Source organism: Urocitellus parryii, chromosome 3 (genome assembly GCF_045843805.1).
Source record: "Urocitellus parryii isolate mUroPar1 chromosome 3, mUroPar1.hap1, whole genome shotgun sequence".
Lineage (NCBI taxonomy): Eukaryota > Metazoa > Chordata > Mammalia > Rodentia > Sciuridae > Urocitellus > Urocitellus parryii.
Genome location: NC_135533.1, coordinates 13537715 through 13552468, shown reverse-complemented (window position 1 = coordinate 13552468; position 14754 = coordinate 13537715). Strand labels below are relative to the sequence as shown.

The following is a 14754-nucleotide window of genomic DNA, read 5'->3' as shown; positions in this document are numbered from 1 at the left end:
AATTTGGCCTTCTTGAATATAGCTAAAGCAAAAGAGAGGGGAGAAAACTACAATGCTTCACTATGAACCTAATACAAGTGTCTGTCATTCACTAGTCAGATAAATTCTGGCAAAGCTTTCTTTAAAAAATATTTCCCCCTTCTCCTTTCCTAATAAGATATAAGTCAAAATCACTCCCTTTTCCTTTCCTTCTATTTTTTAAAAATATTTATTTATTTATGTTGAGGTGTATATGGACCCAACACAATGCCTTTATCTGTATGTGGTGCTGAGGATCGAACCCGGGTCACGCCCGTGCTAGGCAAGCGCTCTACCGCTGAGCCACAATCCCAGCCCCTTCCTTTCCTTCTATTTTTAAACAAAGTCTCAAAAGTTGTCATAGATACAAATCACAATTTCAAGAATTCTTCAGTCTTTGCTCCCAAATACTTATATCTGGTCTAAATCTGGAGGAAAAAGGTAATTAGCCTTAGAAGTTCTGTCTGGACAATATGGCCAGAGAGAGAATTACACATAGTAAATTCTGATTACCACAAGGGGCACAAGCCACATGGTACCCATATTCCCTAAAGTAAAGACTGCCTCATTCTTCCAATAATCCAGAGATTCCTATATTCAATACCCACTTCTTGGGCTGAGGTTGTGGCTCAGTGGTAGAGAGCTCACTGAACATGCGTGAGGCACTGGGTTCGATCCTCAGCACCACATAAATGTAAAATAAAGATATTGTGTCAACCTAAAACTAAAATAAATAAATAAATATTTTTTTAAAAAAACCCACTTCTTCAGAGACATTAACAAAGTTACCATAAATGATGTACCTGTGCTCAATTTAAGTTCTTATAAGTGACCTAGTTTTAGGAGTCCAAGACATAAGTATTGATGAAGTCCACTCTAACTTTTTAATACTGATCACATTTAACCTCCACTATAACCTCTAGACATCTAAGAAAAACCAAGAACATAAAAAAAATTACAATCAAAAGAACAGAGGAATCTGTTAAATTAAATTAGTGATTAAATGAACTTTATATCATTAAGCCAGGCACAGTGGCACACACCTGTAGTTCCAGTGATTCAGAAAGCTGAGTCAGGAGGATCACTCAAGCCCATGAGTTAGAGATCAGCCTGGGCATCAGAGAAAGACCCCATATCAAAAACAAACAAAAAGCCCCATTTAATTTATACTCCTATTGGGGTGAAAATGATCTCAAATCCACCTGAAGAAACTTGAAAAAGAACCCAAGAAAGCAAGATAGAAACAATAAAGAGTAGAAATCAGTGAAAAAGAATAATAATAAAAATAAAAGCTGTTCTTTGAAAACAAATAAAATTTATAATTATTTAGCAAGACTGATATAAATAGACAAAAATTCCCACTGTTAATAATCAAAGAAGAATAAGCCACAGCCATATGACTGACATTTAAAGGTTCATAAAGAGAGAATGTTATGAAAAAAATCAGTAAATATAAATTCAAAACCCTGGGGAACAAATGAACCAATTTCTCAAAAATCAAAGACACATACATAAAGTCCTCAGAAGGTGGCACAAATAATATGAATGATCCTATAGCTATTAAGGAAATTGAACTCATAGTTATTATTAAAAATAAATCTCTTGGGCTGGGGATGTGGCTCAAGCGGTAACACACTCGCCTGGCATGCGCGGGGCGCTGGGTTCAATCCTCAGCACCACATAAAAATAAAATAAAGAGGTTGTGTCCACTAAAAACTGAAAAATATTTAAAAATTCTCTCAAATAAATAAATAAATAAATCTCTAGGGCTGGGGGTAGCATAGTGGTAGAGTACTTGCCTAGCATGTGCAAGGCCCTGGGTTCTGCCCACAGTGAAAACGAAAATAAAGGGAAAAAGAAAAGGAGGGAGAGAAGAAAGAGGAAAGAAGGGAGGGTGGGAAGAAAACAAAAGGCAAGACAACATAAAAATCAAAAAGGTAAAATAATTGCATATAAAGATTAAATTTAAGACAGAAGTATTAAGAACAATCTTAAATCAATATAGTTTATATAACTGATGCATCCAGAATTTAAATGATTTTAAAATCTGAAAGTAAAACAACCAAACAGCTTAAATGACCAGATTCACTTTTTTGCCTGATTATCCAAACCTCAACTCTTCATCAGATATAGATAAAAAACAAAACATAAAAGAACAGTATCACCAAAATTTTCTCTGTACACAATTAATTTAAACTGTACCGTTATACACTTTTAAAAAAAGACTCCTCTCTGTCAGTTTAAAGTCTATGAATTACAGTAGATGGGGTAGAGAGAGAAGATGGGAGTGGAGGGGAAGGGAGCGGAGGGGGGATAGTAGAAGATAGGAAAGGCAGCAGAATACAACATACACTAGTATGGCAGTATGTAAAAAAGTGGATGTGTAACCGATGTGAATCTGCAATATGTATAAGGGGTAAAAATGGGAGTTCATAATCCGTTTGAATCCGTTCATAATCCGTTTGAAACATGTCAAGAGCTTTGTAATGTTTTGAACTAATAAAAAAATAAATTATCAAAAAAAAAATAAAGTCTATGAACACTTGGCTATGTACAAAAAAATTTAGAAATGACATACAGAAACCATGACTAGTGGTTACACACAGGAAATAAGGTCAGAGGTCTATCAGGATGGAAGTCACCCTTCACTGTATATGCTTTGGTTTAACAAACAAAAAAACAATAAAAAGCTAGTTATAACTGTTTAAATTGTGTATAAAATTAAAGCCACATAACTATGGGTAAGTGTAGAAACTCTACAACAGTTCTGCCCATTTCAAAACCAAGTACTAAACAGGGGAAGAATTTATATAATTAAAGCTGTTTGTATAATTATAGCTATATTAACTAAATTTAAAGATAAAACCTATTTACTAAAATTCACTTTTTAAAATAAGCCAAATTGGGCAGGTACGCGGTGCGCTCCCCCCTGGCGCACCCCACCCCGGCCAGGACGCCCCGCACCCTGCCCGAGGCCGCGTGGGCCCGAAAGCCACGGGGAAAAGCTCACTTAAGATTCAGCCTAGCTCCTAGGCACCATGTTGGACAGTGATCTGGGTGAAGATGAAGGCCTCCTCTCCCTGGTGGGCAAGAGGAAGCGCAGGGGGAACCTACCCAAGGAGTCCCTGAAAATCCTCTGGGACTGGCTGTATTTGCACCGCTACAACGCCTACCCCTCAGAGCAGGAGAAGCTGAGCCTTTCTGGACAGACCAACCTCTCAGTGCTGCAGATATGTAACTGGTTCATCAACGCCCGGCGGCGGCTTCTCCCAGACATGCTTTGGAAGGATGGCAAAGACCCTAATCAGTTCACCATTTCCCGCCGTGGCGGTAAGGCCGCAGAAGTGGCCCTGCCCCGTGGTAACAGCCCCTCAGTGCTGGCAGTGTCGGTACCTGCCCCCGCCAATGTGCTCTCTTTGTATGTGTGCTCCATGCCGCTCCACACAGGCCAGGGGGGAAAGCCAGCAGCCTCCTTCCCACCAGGGGAGCTGGAGTCCCCCAAGTCCCTAGTGACCCCTGGTAGTACACTTGCCCTGCTGACCAGGGCTGAGGCTGGGAGCCCCACAGGTGGACTTTTCAACACACCACCACCCACACCCCCAGAGCAGGACAAGGAGGACTTCAGCAGCTTCCAGCTGCTGGTGGAGGTGGCGCTGCAGAGGGCTGCCGAGATGGAGCTTCAGAAGCAGCAGGACCCAGCACCCCCATTGCTGCATACTCCAATTCCTTTAGTTTCTGAGAACCCCAAGTAGGCATCTGCTACAGGGGTGCTTAAGGCTCAAGCCAGGTGTTCTGGGTTCCTGGTTCGCTTCCCTTCCATACAGAGGGTTTTCTATGGATCACTGCCAAGCATCGATCGGTATCATCTCCTCTGTCCAGAAGTCTTCAACAGGAAGATGCCAGCTGGTGTCACTGCGTTGTGACAGGGACCTCTCTGCTGACTGCCTTGTCTCCAGTCGTCCTTAGTGATGAGACCAAGAGACTGGAGATAGGCATGGTGCTGCTGCTGCTCCTCCAGAGAATTCTTGGGACCCTTTGTTCCAGCCTGCTTTCCTTGGCTGGGCTCAGGAAACCTGCCAAGTTCAGACCTATGCTGGGTCCATGCTGCTCCTGAGCTGTGCCTCTGTCAAACCAGGTGTGGACATTCCATGTTCATACGTGTGGGCAAAAGAAGAGGGATCCAGCACATTTAACAGCACCAACTCCAGTTGAATGTTTAGATTTTTGCTAAACTGTTTATTTTTCCTCTTTTGCTGTGGTTTGCATTAGTTGCAGTAGTTAGCCCAGGAGTGGGGAATGAGAGTGCAAGATGGCAGATGGAGTCTAATCCTCCACTGTGAATGATCCACCACTGCTACTGGGAGTTGTTGTACAAGGGAGGAGTATTTTTATTTGGGGGACCAGCTAAATCTCTGCAAAATGAGAAATTCCAAATGGTTGTTTTATTGTTCCTTTGGTTTACCAAAAAGGTGTTTGGGGCAGAAAAAGAAATTTGGCATTGGCTCTTTTGCATCAGGCACAGAAGGGCGTAGCAACAGTCAAGAAGGAGTACAGCAGAACCTGACTCAACCTAGACATAGAGCAGAGAAAGGTGATAAAACCAGAGATTTGTTTTTACTCTGTTTTGGGGTGGGGGAGTAAGCTAGACTGAAGCAATGGGCTTTTTTTTTTTTTCCCCTTCTTCCCCTTGTTAATACTCCCCCCCCCCTTTTTTTTTCTCCCTTGAAGGCTTTGCCCTGCAGCCTGAGTTTAAAAATTTCTTTGGAAACTTGGGACTGGAATGTTAGAAGTTCCCAGCATCTCCACTTGGGGAGCAGTGAGCCATCTGCTGGTCAGGAAGTCCTTCTAGCTACTAGAACAGGCAGCTTTTCCCACAAAGGAGGTAGAAGCTATTCCTGGAAGAAGCAGGGAATTTCCTGCAGTGGGGCTGGAAATGGGCCAGAAACGGGCCAGAAACGTAGTTTTTGTGTCTTTGCTTACCTTTCTTTTCTTTCTTTCTTTTTTTTTTTTTTTTTTTAAGAGAGAGGGGGGAGAGAGAGAGAGAGAGAGAGAGAGAGAGAGAGAGAGAGAATTTTTAATATTTATTTTTTAGTTCTCGGCAGACACAACATCTTTGTTGGTATGTGGTGCTGAGGATCGAACCCGGGCCGCACGCATGCCAGGCGAGCGCGCTACCGCTCGAGCCACATCCCCAGCCCTTTGCTTACCTTTCTTTAACCTGGAGTTGCAAAGGCCATGCCTGAGTTTCCCAGTGAAACATCACAACTGGTCTTCACCCCACCGGCCTTTATTTTGCTGTTTCATTACTGATAGTGTTCAACAGCAGTATACCCCATCTTTATATATCTTAAGAAACACTAATCCAAGACTTTTATTAGCCAAAATATTTTTGTTCTGAATAACATTGTTACTGGGCCAAAAGTTAGGCCAGGAGCCCTGGCCTGTTGTAGTTTCCTGAAATTGCCAGGTTGGGCATGAGGGGAAGGGGTTCCTGGGTGTTGACTGACTTGGCCACAGCAAGGGCATATACTTTGTCCTTTTTCGGAAGATCCCTGACACCCTCAGGGAGGTTCCCCTACCTCTCCTGAATGACTTGGCCCATCCTTTGGAGTGGGCATGGGAATAGGTTACTTACAGAAAGGGAGTTTTGCCCTCTGTAGATGGGCAGGTTTCCTAGGCTCTCTGTTCTGCCTCCCTCCGGCCTCTTTGCTGCAGGGAACTGGGTATCTTCACCCTCATCAGACCCAGTTGGGGAAGGTCAACATGGCAGCTTCCAAGTTAGCTGAAGCTCTGAAGCTACTGTGCTTCCATCTCTCCTACCCCAGTGGTGTCTGTGAGCCCAGATCTAATGTAACTGCTGGAGGACTCCTACAGTAGGTGACTCAGTGTATTGGGTTGGAGTGGGGTTTTCCTTTCCTGCAGTGCACTAAACTGTGAGGGGAGAGGGGGCCATGCTGCTGAATTCTGTCTGGCATTCCCTTCTTGTATAAAATGGGGCCTCTGGGGATAGGGCAGCCTCTGCTTGGGTTTGGTTGTAAGTAAACCTGGAGGATAAAGCACAGTTGTCCCATTGAATTATTTGAGCAAAAAACTACTGTAAATAACTTTGTTTTTGTCTTTTGTCAAATAAAGTTATTCTGTTTTTGTTTATTTAAAAAAATAAAATAAGCCAAATTATAAGGAAACTTTCTAAAGTAATATATAATCATAAATATCATATATTCTTTTTTGGTAGGAAGGGGGATTACGGGGATTGAACTCCGGGGCACCTGGCCACTGAGCCACATCTCCAACCCTATTTTGTATTTATTTAGAGACAAGTTCTCACTGAGTTGCTTAGTGCCTAGCTTTTGCTGAGGCTGGCTTTGAACTTGCAATCCTGCTGCCTCAGCCTCCTGAGCCACTGAGATTACAGGGGCGGACCACCATGGGTCAGGCAAGCCTGATTCTTAGACGAAGTTTTGTGATTATTTTTGGTAGACCAATTTATGTCATACTACTTTAACGCTTAAGCAGAATTTTCAATACTTTCATCCATGTGTATTACATAACTTTATACATATTTTAGAAATAACCCTATGGTTCATATACTGTAGGTCTTTAATTTTCAGAAGCAAAATACTGATGCTAAACCAATTCATCCTTCCTCTTACTACACACACACACACACACACACACACACACACACACACACCTAATCCCCTTGTCCAGTTTGTTTACTATCTTTCATGGTTATCAGATTGACTGTCACAGGAAACAATTATTAGAGGCATCAAGCTATGCTGTATGTTCATGATAACTAGGTTTGGTTTGGTTTGGCTATTGCATATGTAAGAGTTTAGGAGAAGATAAAGAAACAAATGTTGGCTGAAAAACCTTCAGTGGAGTTTAGATTTTTACTTTGGAGACAAGGACCAAATAAATGGTCAACACTACTTGTTTCAATTCCTTACAATACTACTATTAGATGGGCTTGCATAAGTTTATTCCAAATGTTATTCTGCTCATGCTTCACAGGGTTACTGTGACGAGTTTTTGATGAGTTAATCAATCACTTCTTGAGTTACCTTGTTTACTGTCACTTCTCTATCCTAATTGGTTCCCTTACTTGTTCTGCACTATTTCTATTCAACTCTCCTCCATTTTCCATAGTAAAATCCCTAAAACACATACTTTACTCACTTCCATCACTTACACACTTTAAAGCCTTCCCAATCAGAATAAAACTTAAACTTTGTAGTATAGAAATCAAGATCTTACAAGATATCATCCCTGCCTACCTTTTGCTTCATTACATACTATTCTTTCCACCCTGTATTCAGTAAGCACAACCACAGATTCACACATTAAATTTTTTTTAGTTATTTTATTTATTTTTATATGGTGCTGAGGATGGAACCCAGTGTCTCACACATGCTAGGCAAGTGCTCTACCACTGAGCCATAACACCAGCCCCCCCCCCACTTCACACATTTTAATCCTTCTTCCAGGAACACTCTTTTTTAAACAAAGAGAGTTCCTTCAGAGTTTAAATCTCACTTTCTCAGAGGACTTTCCCTCATGCTTCTCTCAATCTATATTAGATACTCATTACATTCTCATAACACTCCATATTTTTTCTTTTGGCATATATCACAATTTAGGATATATGTGTGTTTGTATGTGTATATGTATGTATTTTAATGACTAATAGACATTTCCTGATTACAGAGACCACATCTAAGCAAATCACATATAGTAAAATTGTTTAATGCAGTTTTTATTGCCACAAATGGTTTTTGATTGGATTAAGCATGATACTTTAAGATGTTTACTCTGGCAATAATGTTTAGGTTAACCAACAAGTCAGAGAAGTACTTGAGGCAGGGAGTCTCATGAAAAGCATGCTACAATTATAGCCAAGAAGTAACCAGGTCTGAGCTGCTGATAGATCCAATACTCTTACCTGTAAGGTAGCAAGGAGAAAGTCAATACTCTTAGAGTATATGACTATTCCAAAAGAGGAACTGTGAAAACTTTTTGTGTAATAATTCAGCTCTGAATTTAGTTGACCAGATAAATAGGTTGCTGAAAGAAACTATCATTCTAACTCTAAAGTTATTGATCACAATCCAACACTGATATGATACAAAAGAAATCCCTTTAATCAATGTAATTATGTCTGGTGATTGGTTAACTGAAAAGGTCATAAGTTAAAGAATAAAGAAATAGCAATCGGGCTGGGATTGTGACTAGCATGGGCAGGGCCTGGGTTCGATCCTCAGCACCACATAAAAATAAAGATATTATGTTGTGTCCATCTACACCTAAAAAATAAATATTAAAAAAAGAAGAAATGGCAAGCCTAGACCTTAAACATTTTATGTAATCTTGAAACTATAAACCAAGCATTCATTCCAAGTATCTTCTTTTAAATATGAATAACACTTAACGTGCAGCAATTTTTTTTTTTAAATGGAGAACATCAGCTAACCTGATGAGCTGATTAGGTGGAAGTCAATTCAGAGAGCTTCAATTATTTTTCCCTTTCTTTTTTCTTCTTCTTTGTATTGGGGATTGAATCCAAAGGTGCTTACACCCTGAGCCACATTTCCAGCCCTTTTAATTTTTTATTTTGAGACAGGTTCTCACTAAATTGCTTAGGGCCTTGCTAAACTGTGGAGGCCTTGAACTTCCTGCCTCAGCCTCATTTGCTGGGATTATAGGTGTGTGCCACCACACCTACTTCCTTTTGAATACTACTGCTGAAATGACATGAACTGAACAGTAGTGGAATGGTCAAAGCTGTAGTCTATAAAAAGTATACACACTCCTGAGAGCACTCTTTATTGGGGGTGTTGGCTGGTTACATTATTTAGTAATGTATTCATCTAGACAATTAAAGGGAAAAAAAAAAACACCCAGCTTTTAACATGCACACCCCTGGGGCTAATATCAGAGGAACATGTCCCATATGGTCAAGAAGCACACTGAAGACTGGGTGTTCCATACAGCAGAGCACTTGACAGTGTTGCTTTCCTCTTGCACATAACTCTTATTGTGAGCATACTTTGATTCCCACAGACTGAGTTAAGTAAATGTATGGATTATATTGAGTTTTACCAAAACCTTATAGTAACTTAAGATCATTCCTATAAATGAACAGTGTTGAAGATAACGCTATTGCTCCAGCAAAAGTCAAAGCCAATGCTTCGCCTGTTCCTAATACGAGCTATTTGTTGGTCATGATGCAGGACAAAAGTCCACAATCCAATCCAATCATAGTTCTCAACCAGGGGTGATTTTGTTCCCAAGAGACACCTGGAAGTCTCTAGAGACCCAAAGGAGGGTACCCATGTAAATATTAAATATGAAAACCTGGTTTTCTTTGTTTTCTAGATGAGTACATTACTAGATACAAAGCCGGCCAACACCCCACACTTACTTATACTATAGACCACAGCTCTGGCCATTGCACTATAATCCATTCTTCTTTTTTATTAATATTTATTTTTAAGTTTTAGGTGGACACCATATCTTTATTTTACATTTATGTGTTGCTGAGGATCGAACCCAGTGCCTCGTGCATGCTAGGTGAGCACTCTACCACTGAGCCACAACCCCAGCCCCTATAATCCACTGTTCTGATGTCTCTATTAGAAGAAGAGTACTACTGGCACCTAGTGGATAGAAGCCATGGCATTTGCTAAACATCTTACAATTGATGTGAATTGCATAGTCCTCCACAACCAAGAATTATCCAGCTCAAAACATAATAGTGGGCTGGGGATGTGGCTCAAGCGGTAACGCGCTTTGCCTGGCATGTGCAGGGTCTGGGTTCGATCCTCAGCACCACATACAAATAAAATTAAGATGTTGTGTCCACCAAAAAACTAAAAAAATAAATATTAAAAAATTCTCTCTCTCTCTCTTTAAATAAAACAAAAACAATCAAACAAACAAAAAAACATCAATAGTGTCAAGATTGAGAAACCCTGATCTAATCAGATCTGATAAGAAACTGGATCATTAAAAAAAAATTACCTCTGGGGCTGGGACTGTGGCTCAGCAGTTGAGCGCTTGCCTAGCACGTTGAGGTCCTGAGTTCAATCCTCAGCACCACATAAGAATGAAATAAAGATAATGTTTCCAACTACAACTAAAAAATAATAAATATTAAAAAAAATTACCTCGATTATTTAAAATATGAATTTGTATCAGTATTGTAATGATGACATTTGCCCTAAGGATATGTTATGACTTAGCATATAAACCCAAAGATGAACAAAGTCAATAACAATTTCAAACTTGTTTTCTTTTTAGTTTAGCTTTAAAAAAATGCTAATAAATGTTCAAATTTTATAATGTTTGATCATGATTTTATATAGTGTTAGACACAAAACAAATATAGAGTGGAAATAATGTGTTTAAATTCTTTTTGCTAATAGGGCACAAAATTTAAGTGTGAAGACTACTGATTCAAACAACTGAAGTTTACAAAAAGACTGCATTAATACAAACAAGTTTATTAAAATTCTAATTCAAAGATAAGTTACAGTAGCCCTTGCCTGTAATCCCAGCTACTTGGGATGTTGAGGCAGGAGAATCACAAGTTTAATGCCATCTTTAGCAACTTAGCAAGAACCTGTCTTTGAAATAAAAAATATCAAAAGGTCTGGGGATGTAGCTCAGTGGTAGTATGCCACTGGGTTCAATCCCTAGGGCAGAGGAAAAATCTAATTTTTTTTTTTTTAAGAGAGAGTGAGAGAGGGGAGAGAGAGAGAGAGAGAGAGAGAGAGAGAGAGAGAGAGAGAGAGAGAGAGAGAGAGGGAGGGAGGGAGAGAGAGAGAGAGAATTTTTAATATTTATTTTTTAGTTCTCGGTGGACACATCTTTGTTGGTATGTGGTGCTGAGGATCGAACCCGGGCCGCACTCATGCCAGACGAGCACGCTACCGCCTGAGCCACATTCCCAGCCTCGAAAAATCTAATTTAAAAATCACTAAAAGAAAAGAGAAAATAAGAATGAAAAGAACCTAGTAATGTTTTAATTCTCCTGGAATAGCAAGCCCAAGGTACTTATCTGAACCAAGATAAAAATCCACATTGAAAACCTTATGTAGAAAACCAGTGAAGATGCCTGAAGTTATAAAACCAACAGAAAAACTGTGAACAACTGTGGTTAAAAAACTCACAAAAAGGGGTGGCTGTACATTAAACATTACTAAGTGAGGAGGCTCCAACAGCACAGTGGTTACAAGCATGACCTCTGGAGTCAGAATGTCTGGATCCAAATACCAGATCTTCCACTTAAGCAGTGTGCCCCTAGGCAAGTTGCATAACCTTTCTAAACAAACTTCATCTAACAAAATGGGATTATCATCATACCTAACTCTTAGAATTGTTGTGAAGACTTATGGTCCAACATATTCGTTAAGAACATAGGCTTTAAAATCAGAATTGCTGCTTTGTCACTTAGCTACGCAACTTTGGGCAAGTTACTCAGCCCTCAAGTGTCAGTATCCCTATCATTCTTTGAAGGATACAAACTTCATTAAGTTGATCTGAGAATCACATGGGCTTCAGTGCCTGGCACAAAGTAAATAATGAGATGAACTGAAATAAGTGAATTAAATACTCAGTTCTTAATTTGACTAATTATAAAATTAAAGTGGCACTGTATCATTGCAAAAATATTTTTGTGTATGACTGATTTCTATAGTTCTTCAGCAACTATCCTTTAACTAACTAATGATATGCTTTTATTCAGTCAATATTTACCAAATCTCTCCTTGTGCTCAGACTTGATCTGAGAGCTGAGCTGAACAAAACTGACAAGTTCCTCGCCCTCAGAAGAACTCATAAGCTCTGTTCAGTATTTTTTTTAAGTTAGAATCCCCTACTCTTTTCATTGTTCTTCAGTAATTTAGTAGCTTCTCAGTCTTCTGTTTTCTGAATTTCCAAAATGTTGTACATCAGTGGCTCATAAAATGATAGTTTTCATCACCTACTACAGATTAAAAATCATTTGAGGGACTTACTCTCAAACACCAGAATCTCTGAGAATAGGACATAGGTACCTGCACTTTTTAAAGTTCTTCCCCCGCCTAAATTGCGCCTGTGCAAAACATCTTTTCCTCTTCAGTCTTGGGCCTAAGTGGCGGTGACATGGCTAAACGCACTAAGAAAGTCTAAATCGTCGGTGCCTCCCTCAGGAAAATGGTGAAGAAAATTAAAATCAGCCAGCATGCCAAGTATACATGTTCCTTGAGGCAAAACCTAGATGAAGAGTCGGACTGTGGGGATCTGGCACTGTGGTTCCTGCATGAAAACAGTGGTTGGTGGTGCCTGGACCTACAACACCACTTCTGCCATCACAGTCAAGTCTGCAATTAGAAGGCTGAAGGAATTGAAAGACCAGTAGAAAGTTCTACCATATAGTAAAATTGTGGTTTGTTGTTAATTATATTAACAGGATGTTCTGATGTGAATTGCATTAATATTGCTCTTTCAAAAGATTTGTAAATTGAAGCCCTTCTAATTTTAATTGGAAAATTTTGCTGAGATGGGTTATTGTAATTCAGGTCTTTTTTCCTCAGTAGTCAGATGATAATGGCATGAAACTAAGTCTTACAGTTTAGGTATATACTTAGCTTTTTTTTTTTTTTTTTTAAAAAAAAAACACTGTTCAACTACTCAGAGATACATTGACACATTGTACAAAATTTGTTTTAAAGGTAAAATGTGCTAAAATACACAAAGGATATACATTAAAAAAAAAGTTCTTCCAGTTTTTCCAATGTATAGTCAAGGTTAAAATCAAAACAAAACAACACTACTCTAAATTCTATCATCCATATCTGAAAAAAAAACATACTTTTAGTGAGATTATTATTAAACAATATTATCACTGCAGTATAAGAAAGCATAGTTTTTTAAGAGTAATACCATACTTCTAATTTATATTAAAAGTACAACTCATTCATTAATGTCAAATAACCTGCATTGTTTTAGAAAGATATTTGTCATGGACCAATGACACAAAAAATCTCTACCATGAAAAACTTGTGCTCCCACAGTGAGGGTGAATTATACATTTCTAGACAACTATATTGTAAAAAACTTACTTCAGTAATCTAGTTGTATATAAAATGTTACAAGAGTTCAAGCAGGATGAAAGAGGAGTAGGGATGGAGATAGTGTGGGGAGGAGACAAAAGAAGTTAGAGAAAGCTTCTGGAAAAGATAACCAGAACTGAGTTATAAAAGACTGAATAAAAGTTGATGAGTTCAGTGTTCCTCCAAGGGGTGTATGAGTGGTACTTTGGGTGGGGCAACTGCATTCCCTGGCCTATGGCATTGAGTGACAAGCATTCTCTAGTCATTATGATCATCAGAACATTTCCAGGGGCTGGGGCTGCTCAGTAATAGAGCTCTTGCCTAGCATGCATGAGGTACTGGGTTAGATCCTCAGCACCACATAAAAATAAATAAATAAAATAAAAGTATTGTGTCCAACTACAACTAAAAATAAATAAATAAATATTTAAAAAATAAAATAAAGGTATTGTCTCCACCTACTATACACACACACATACATATACATATATATACAATTTCCAAATGTCTCCCATAAATCACTGGGGGTAAGGGGCCCTGGTGATGGGAAGATGAAGTTAGAGAGCATTCCAGGCCAGAGGCAGAAAAAAATATGTTTGAGAAGAAGCACAAGAGTTTGGTATTAGAATAGCATTTCCCTGAATGTTTCATAGTATGTTATCACATACGCACAAGCAATGCTCCAAGTCAACGAGGTTTAGAAAACTCTAATTTAAACAAAAGTAAGTTTCTTTAATATTGTTCTTCTAATGGGAATCAGTTCCTTAGTAAGAGTGACTGTTGATGATTACATATAAATGATTAAAAAGTCAGTGTCAGCTGAGCAGAATAAAAATGAATGTCAATTTGTTAAATAGCAATCTATTATCAAGCTTTACTATAATCCGCACCTATCTCCTGCCTGAGTGGATTCTTCATCCTAACTGACTGGCTTGGCTCAAAATGGCAGTAAGGGGAAGAAAGATTTTTTAAAAGGAGTGATGAGAACACAATAGATTTGTTGAGGAAGCTTTCTGAGACAAGATGTCTGTAAAAAGCTTGACCTGTCTGGGTTCACTCTGCCTGGTTTTCCCCACAGCATTCTTGAGCAGAGAGGCTCAAATAGAAGTAGTCTACTTAAAGGAGACAGATGAACAATGAAGGATCCAACATGGGGCCTATGCTTAGAAATTTTAACATCCCTGCCCCAACAAAAACGGTGGAGGAGGATGGGAACATAATAGGCAAAAGGCAGATAAAACGTATAGCAGATGTCTGTGTCAGGGAAACAAACTGTCTGATACAGCCCCAACTACCACTATTAAATCCATTTTTTTTTAAAGAAAAAAGTTTAAAAAGAAAGATTGAGGAACAGATGAGAAAGGAGATAAAAATAAATTAGGAGGGGCTGGGGTTGTGGCTCAGTGGTAGCTCACTTGTCTGGCATGTGTGAGGCACTGGGTTTGATCCTCAGCACCACATAAAAATAAAATAAAGGTGTTGTGTCCATCTACAACTAAAAAAATATATATTTAAAAAAAGTAAATTAGCAGGTTAGAGAAATAAATGAAGATAGGAAAGTCATACTGAAAATAACAAGAAATGGAATAAACACTTGTTAGGAACATAGAAGGTAAGTGTGAGGGAGGAAAAAAAGCCA

At 39.0% G+C, this 14754-nt stretch overlaps 2 protein-coding genes and 1 pseudogene across 4 annotated transcripts in view; 2 read left to right on the top strand and 1 right to left on the bottom strand.

Annotated features, from left to right (window-relative positions):
* Braf (B-Raf proto-oncogene, serine/threonine kinase) overlaps nucleotides 1–14754 on the bottom strand; it is a 177600-nt gene that overhangs the window by 129946 nt on the left and 32900 nt on the right. The gene's annotated exons all lie outside the window — the stretch shown is intronic.
* Nucleotides 3057–3770, top strand: LOC113194348 (homeobox protein TGIF2-like). Its single transcript, XM_026405388.1, has 2 exons — nucleotides 3057–3348; nucleotides 3466–3770. The coding sequence occupies exons 1-2, from the start codon at nucleotides 3057–3059 to the stop codon at nucleotides 3768–3770; spliced, it is 597 nt and encodes a 198-aa protein (XP_026261173.1).
* On the top strand, nucleotides 12166–12421 carry LOC113194350 (large ribosomal subunit protein eL43 pseudogene; annotated as a pseudogene).

What these genes read in the sequence shown, in the direction of transcription:
- LOC113194348 (XM_026405388.1), top strand. Translation starts at nt 3,057, where the DNA reads ATGTTGGACAGTGATCTGGGTGAAGATGAAGGCCTCCTCTCCCTGGTG. An exon ending in CACCATTTCCCGCCGTGGCG is followed by an intron (nt 3,349 to 3,465) that starts GTAAGGCCGCAG and finishes CGCTCCACACAG; the next exon opens with GCCAGGGGGGAAAGCCAGCA.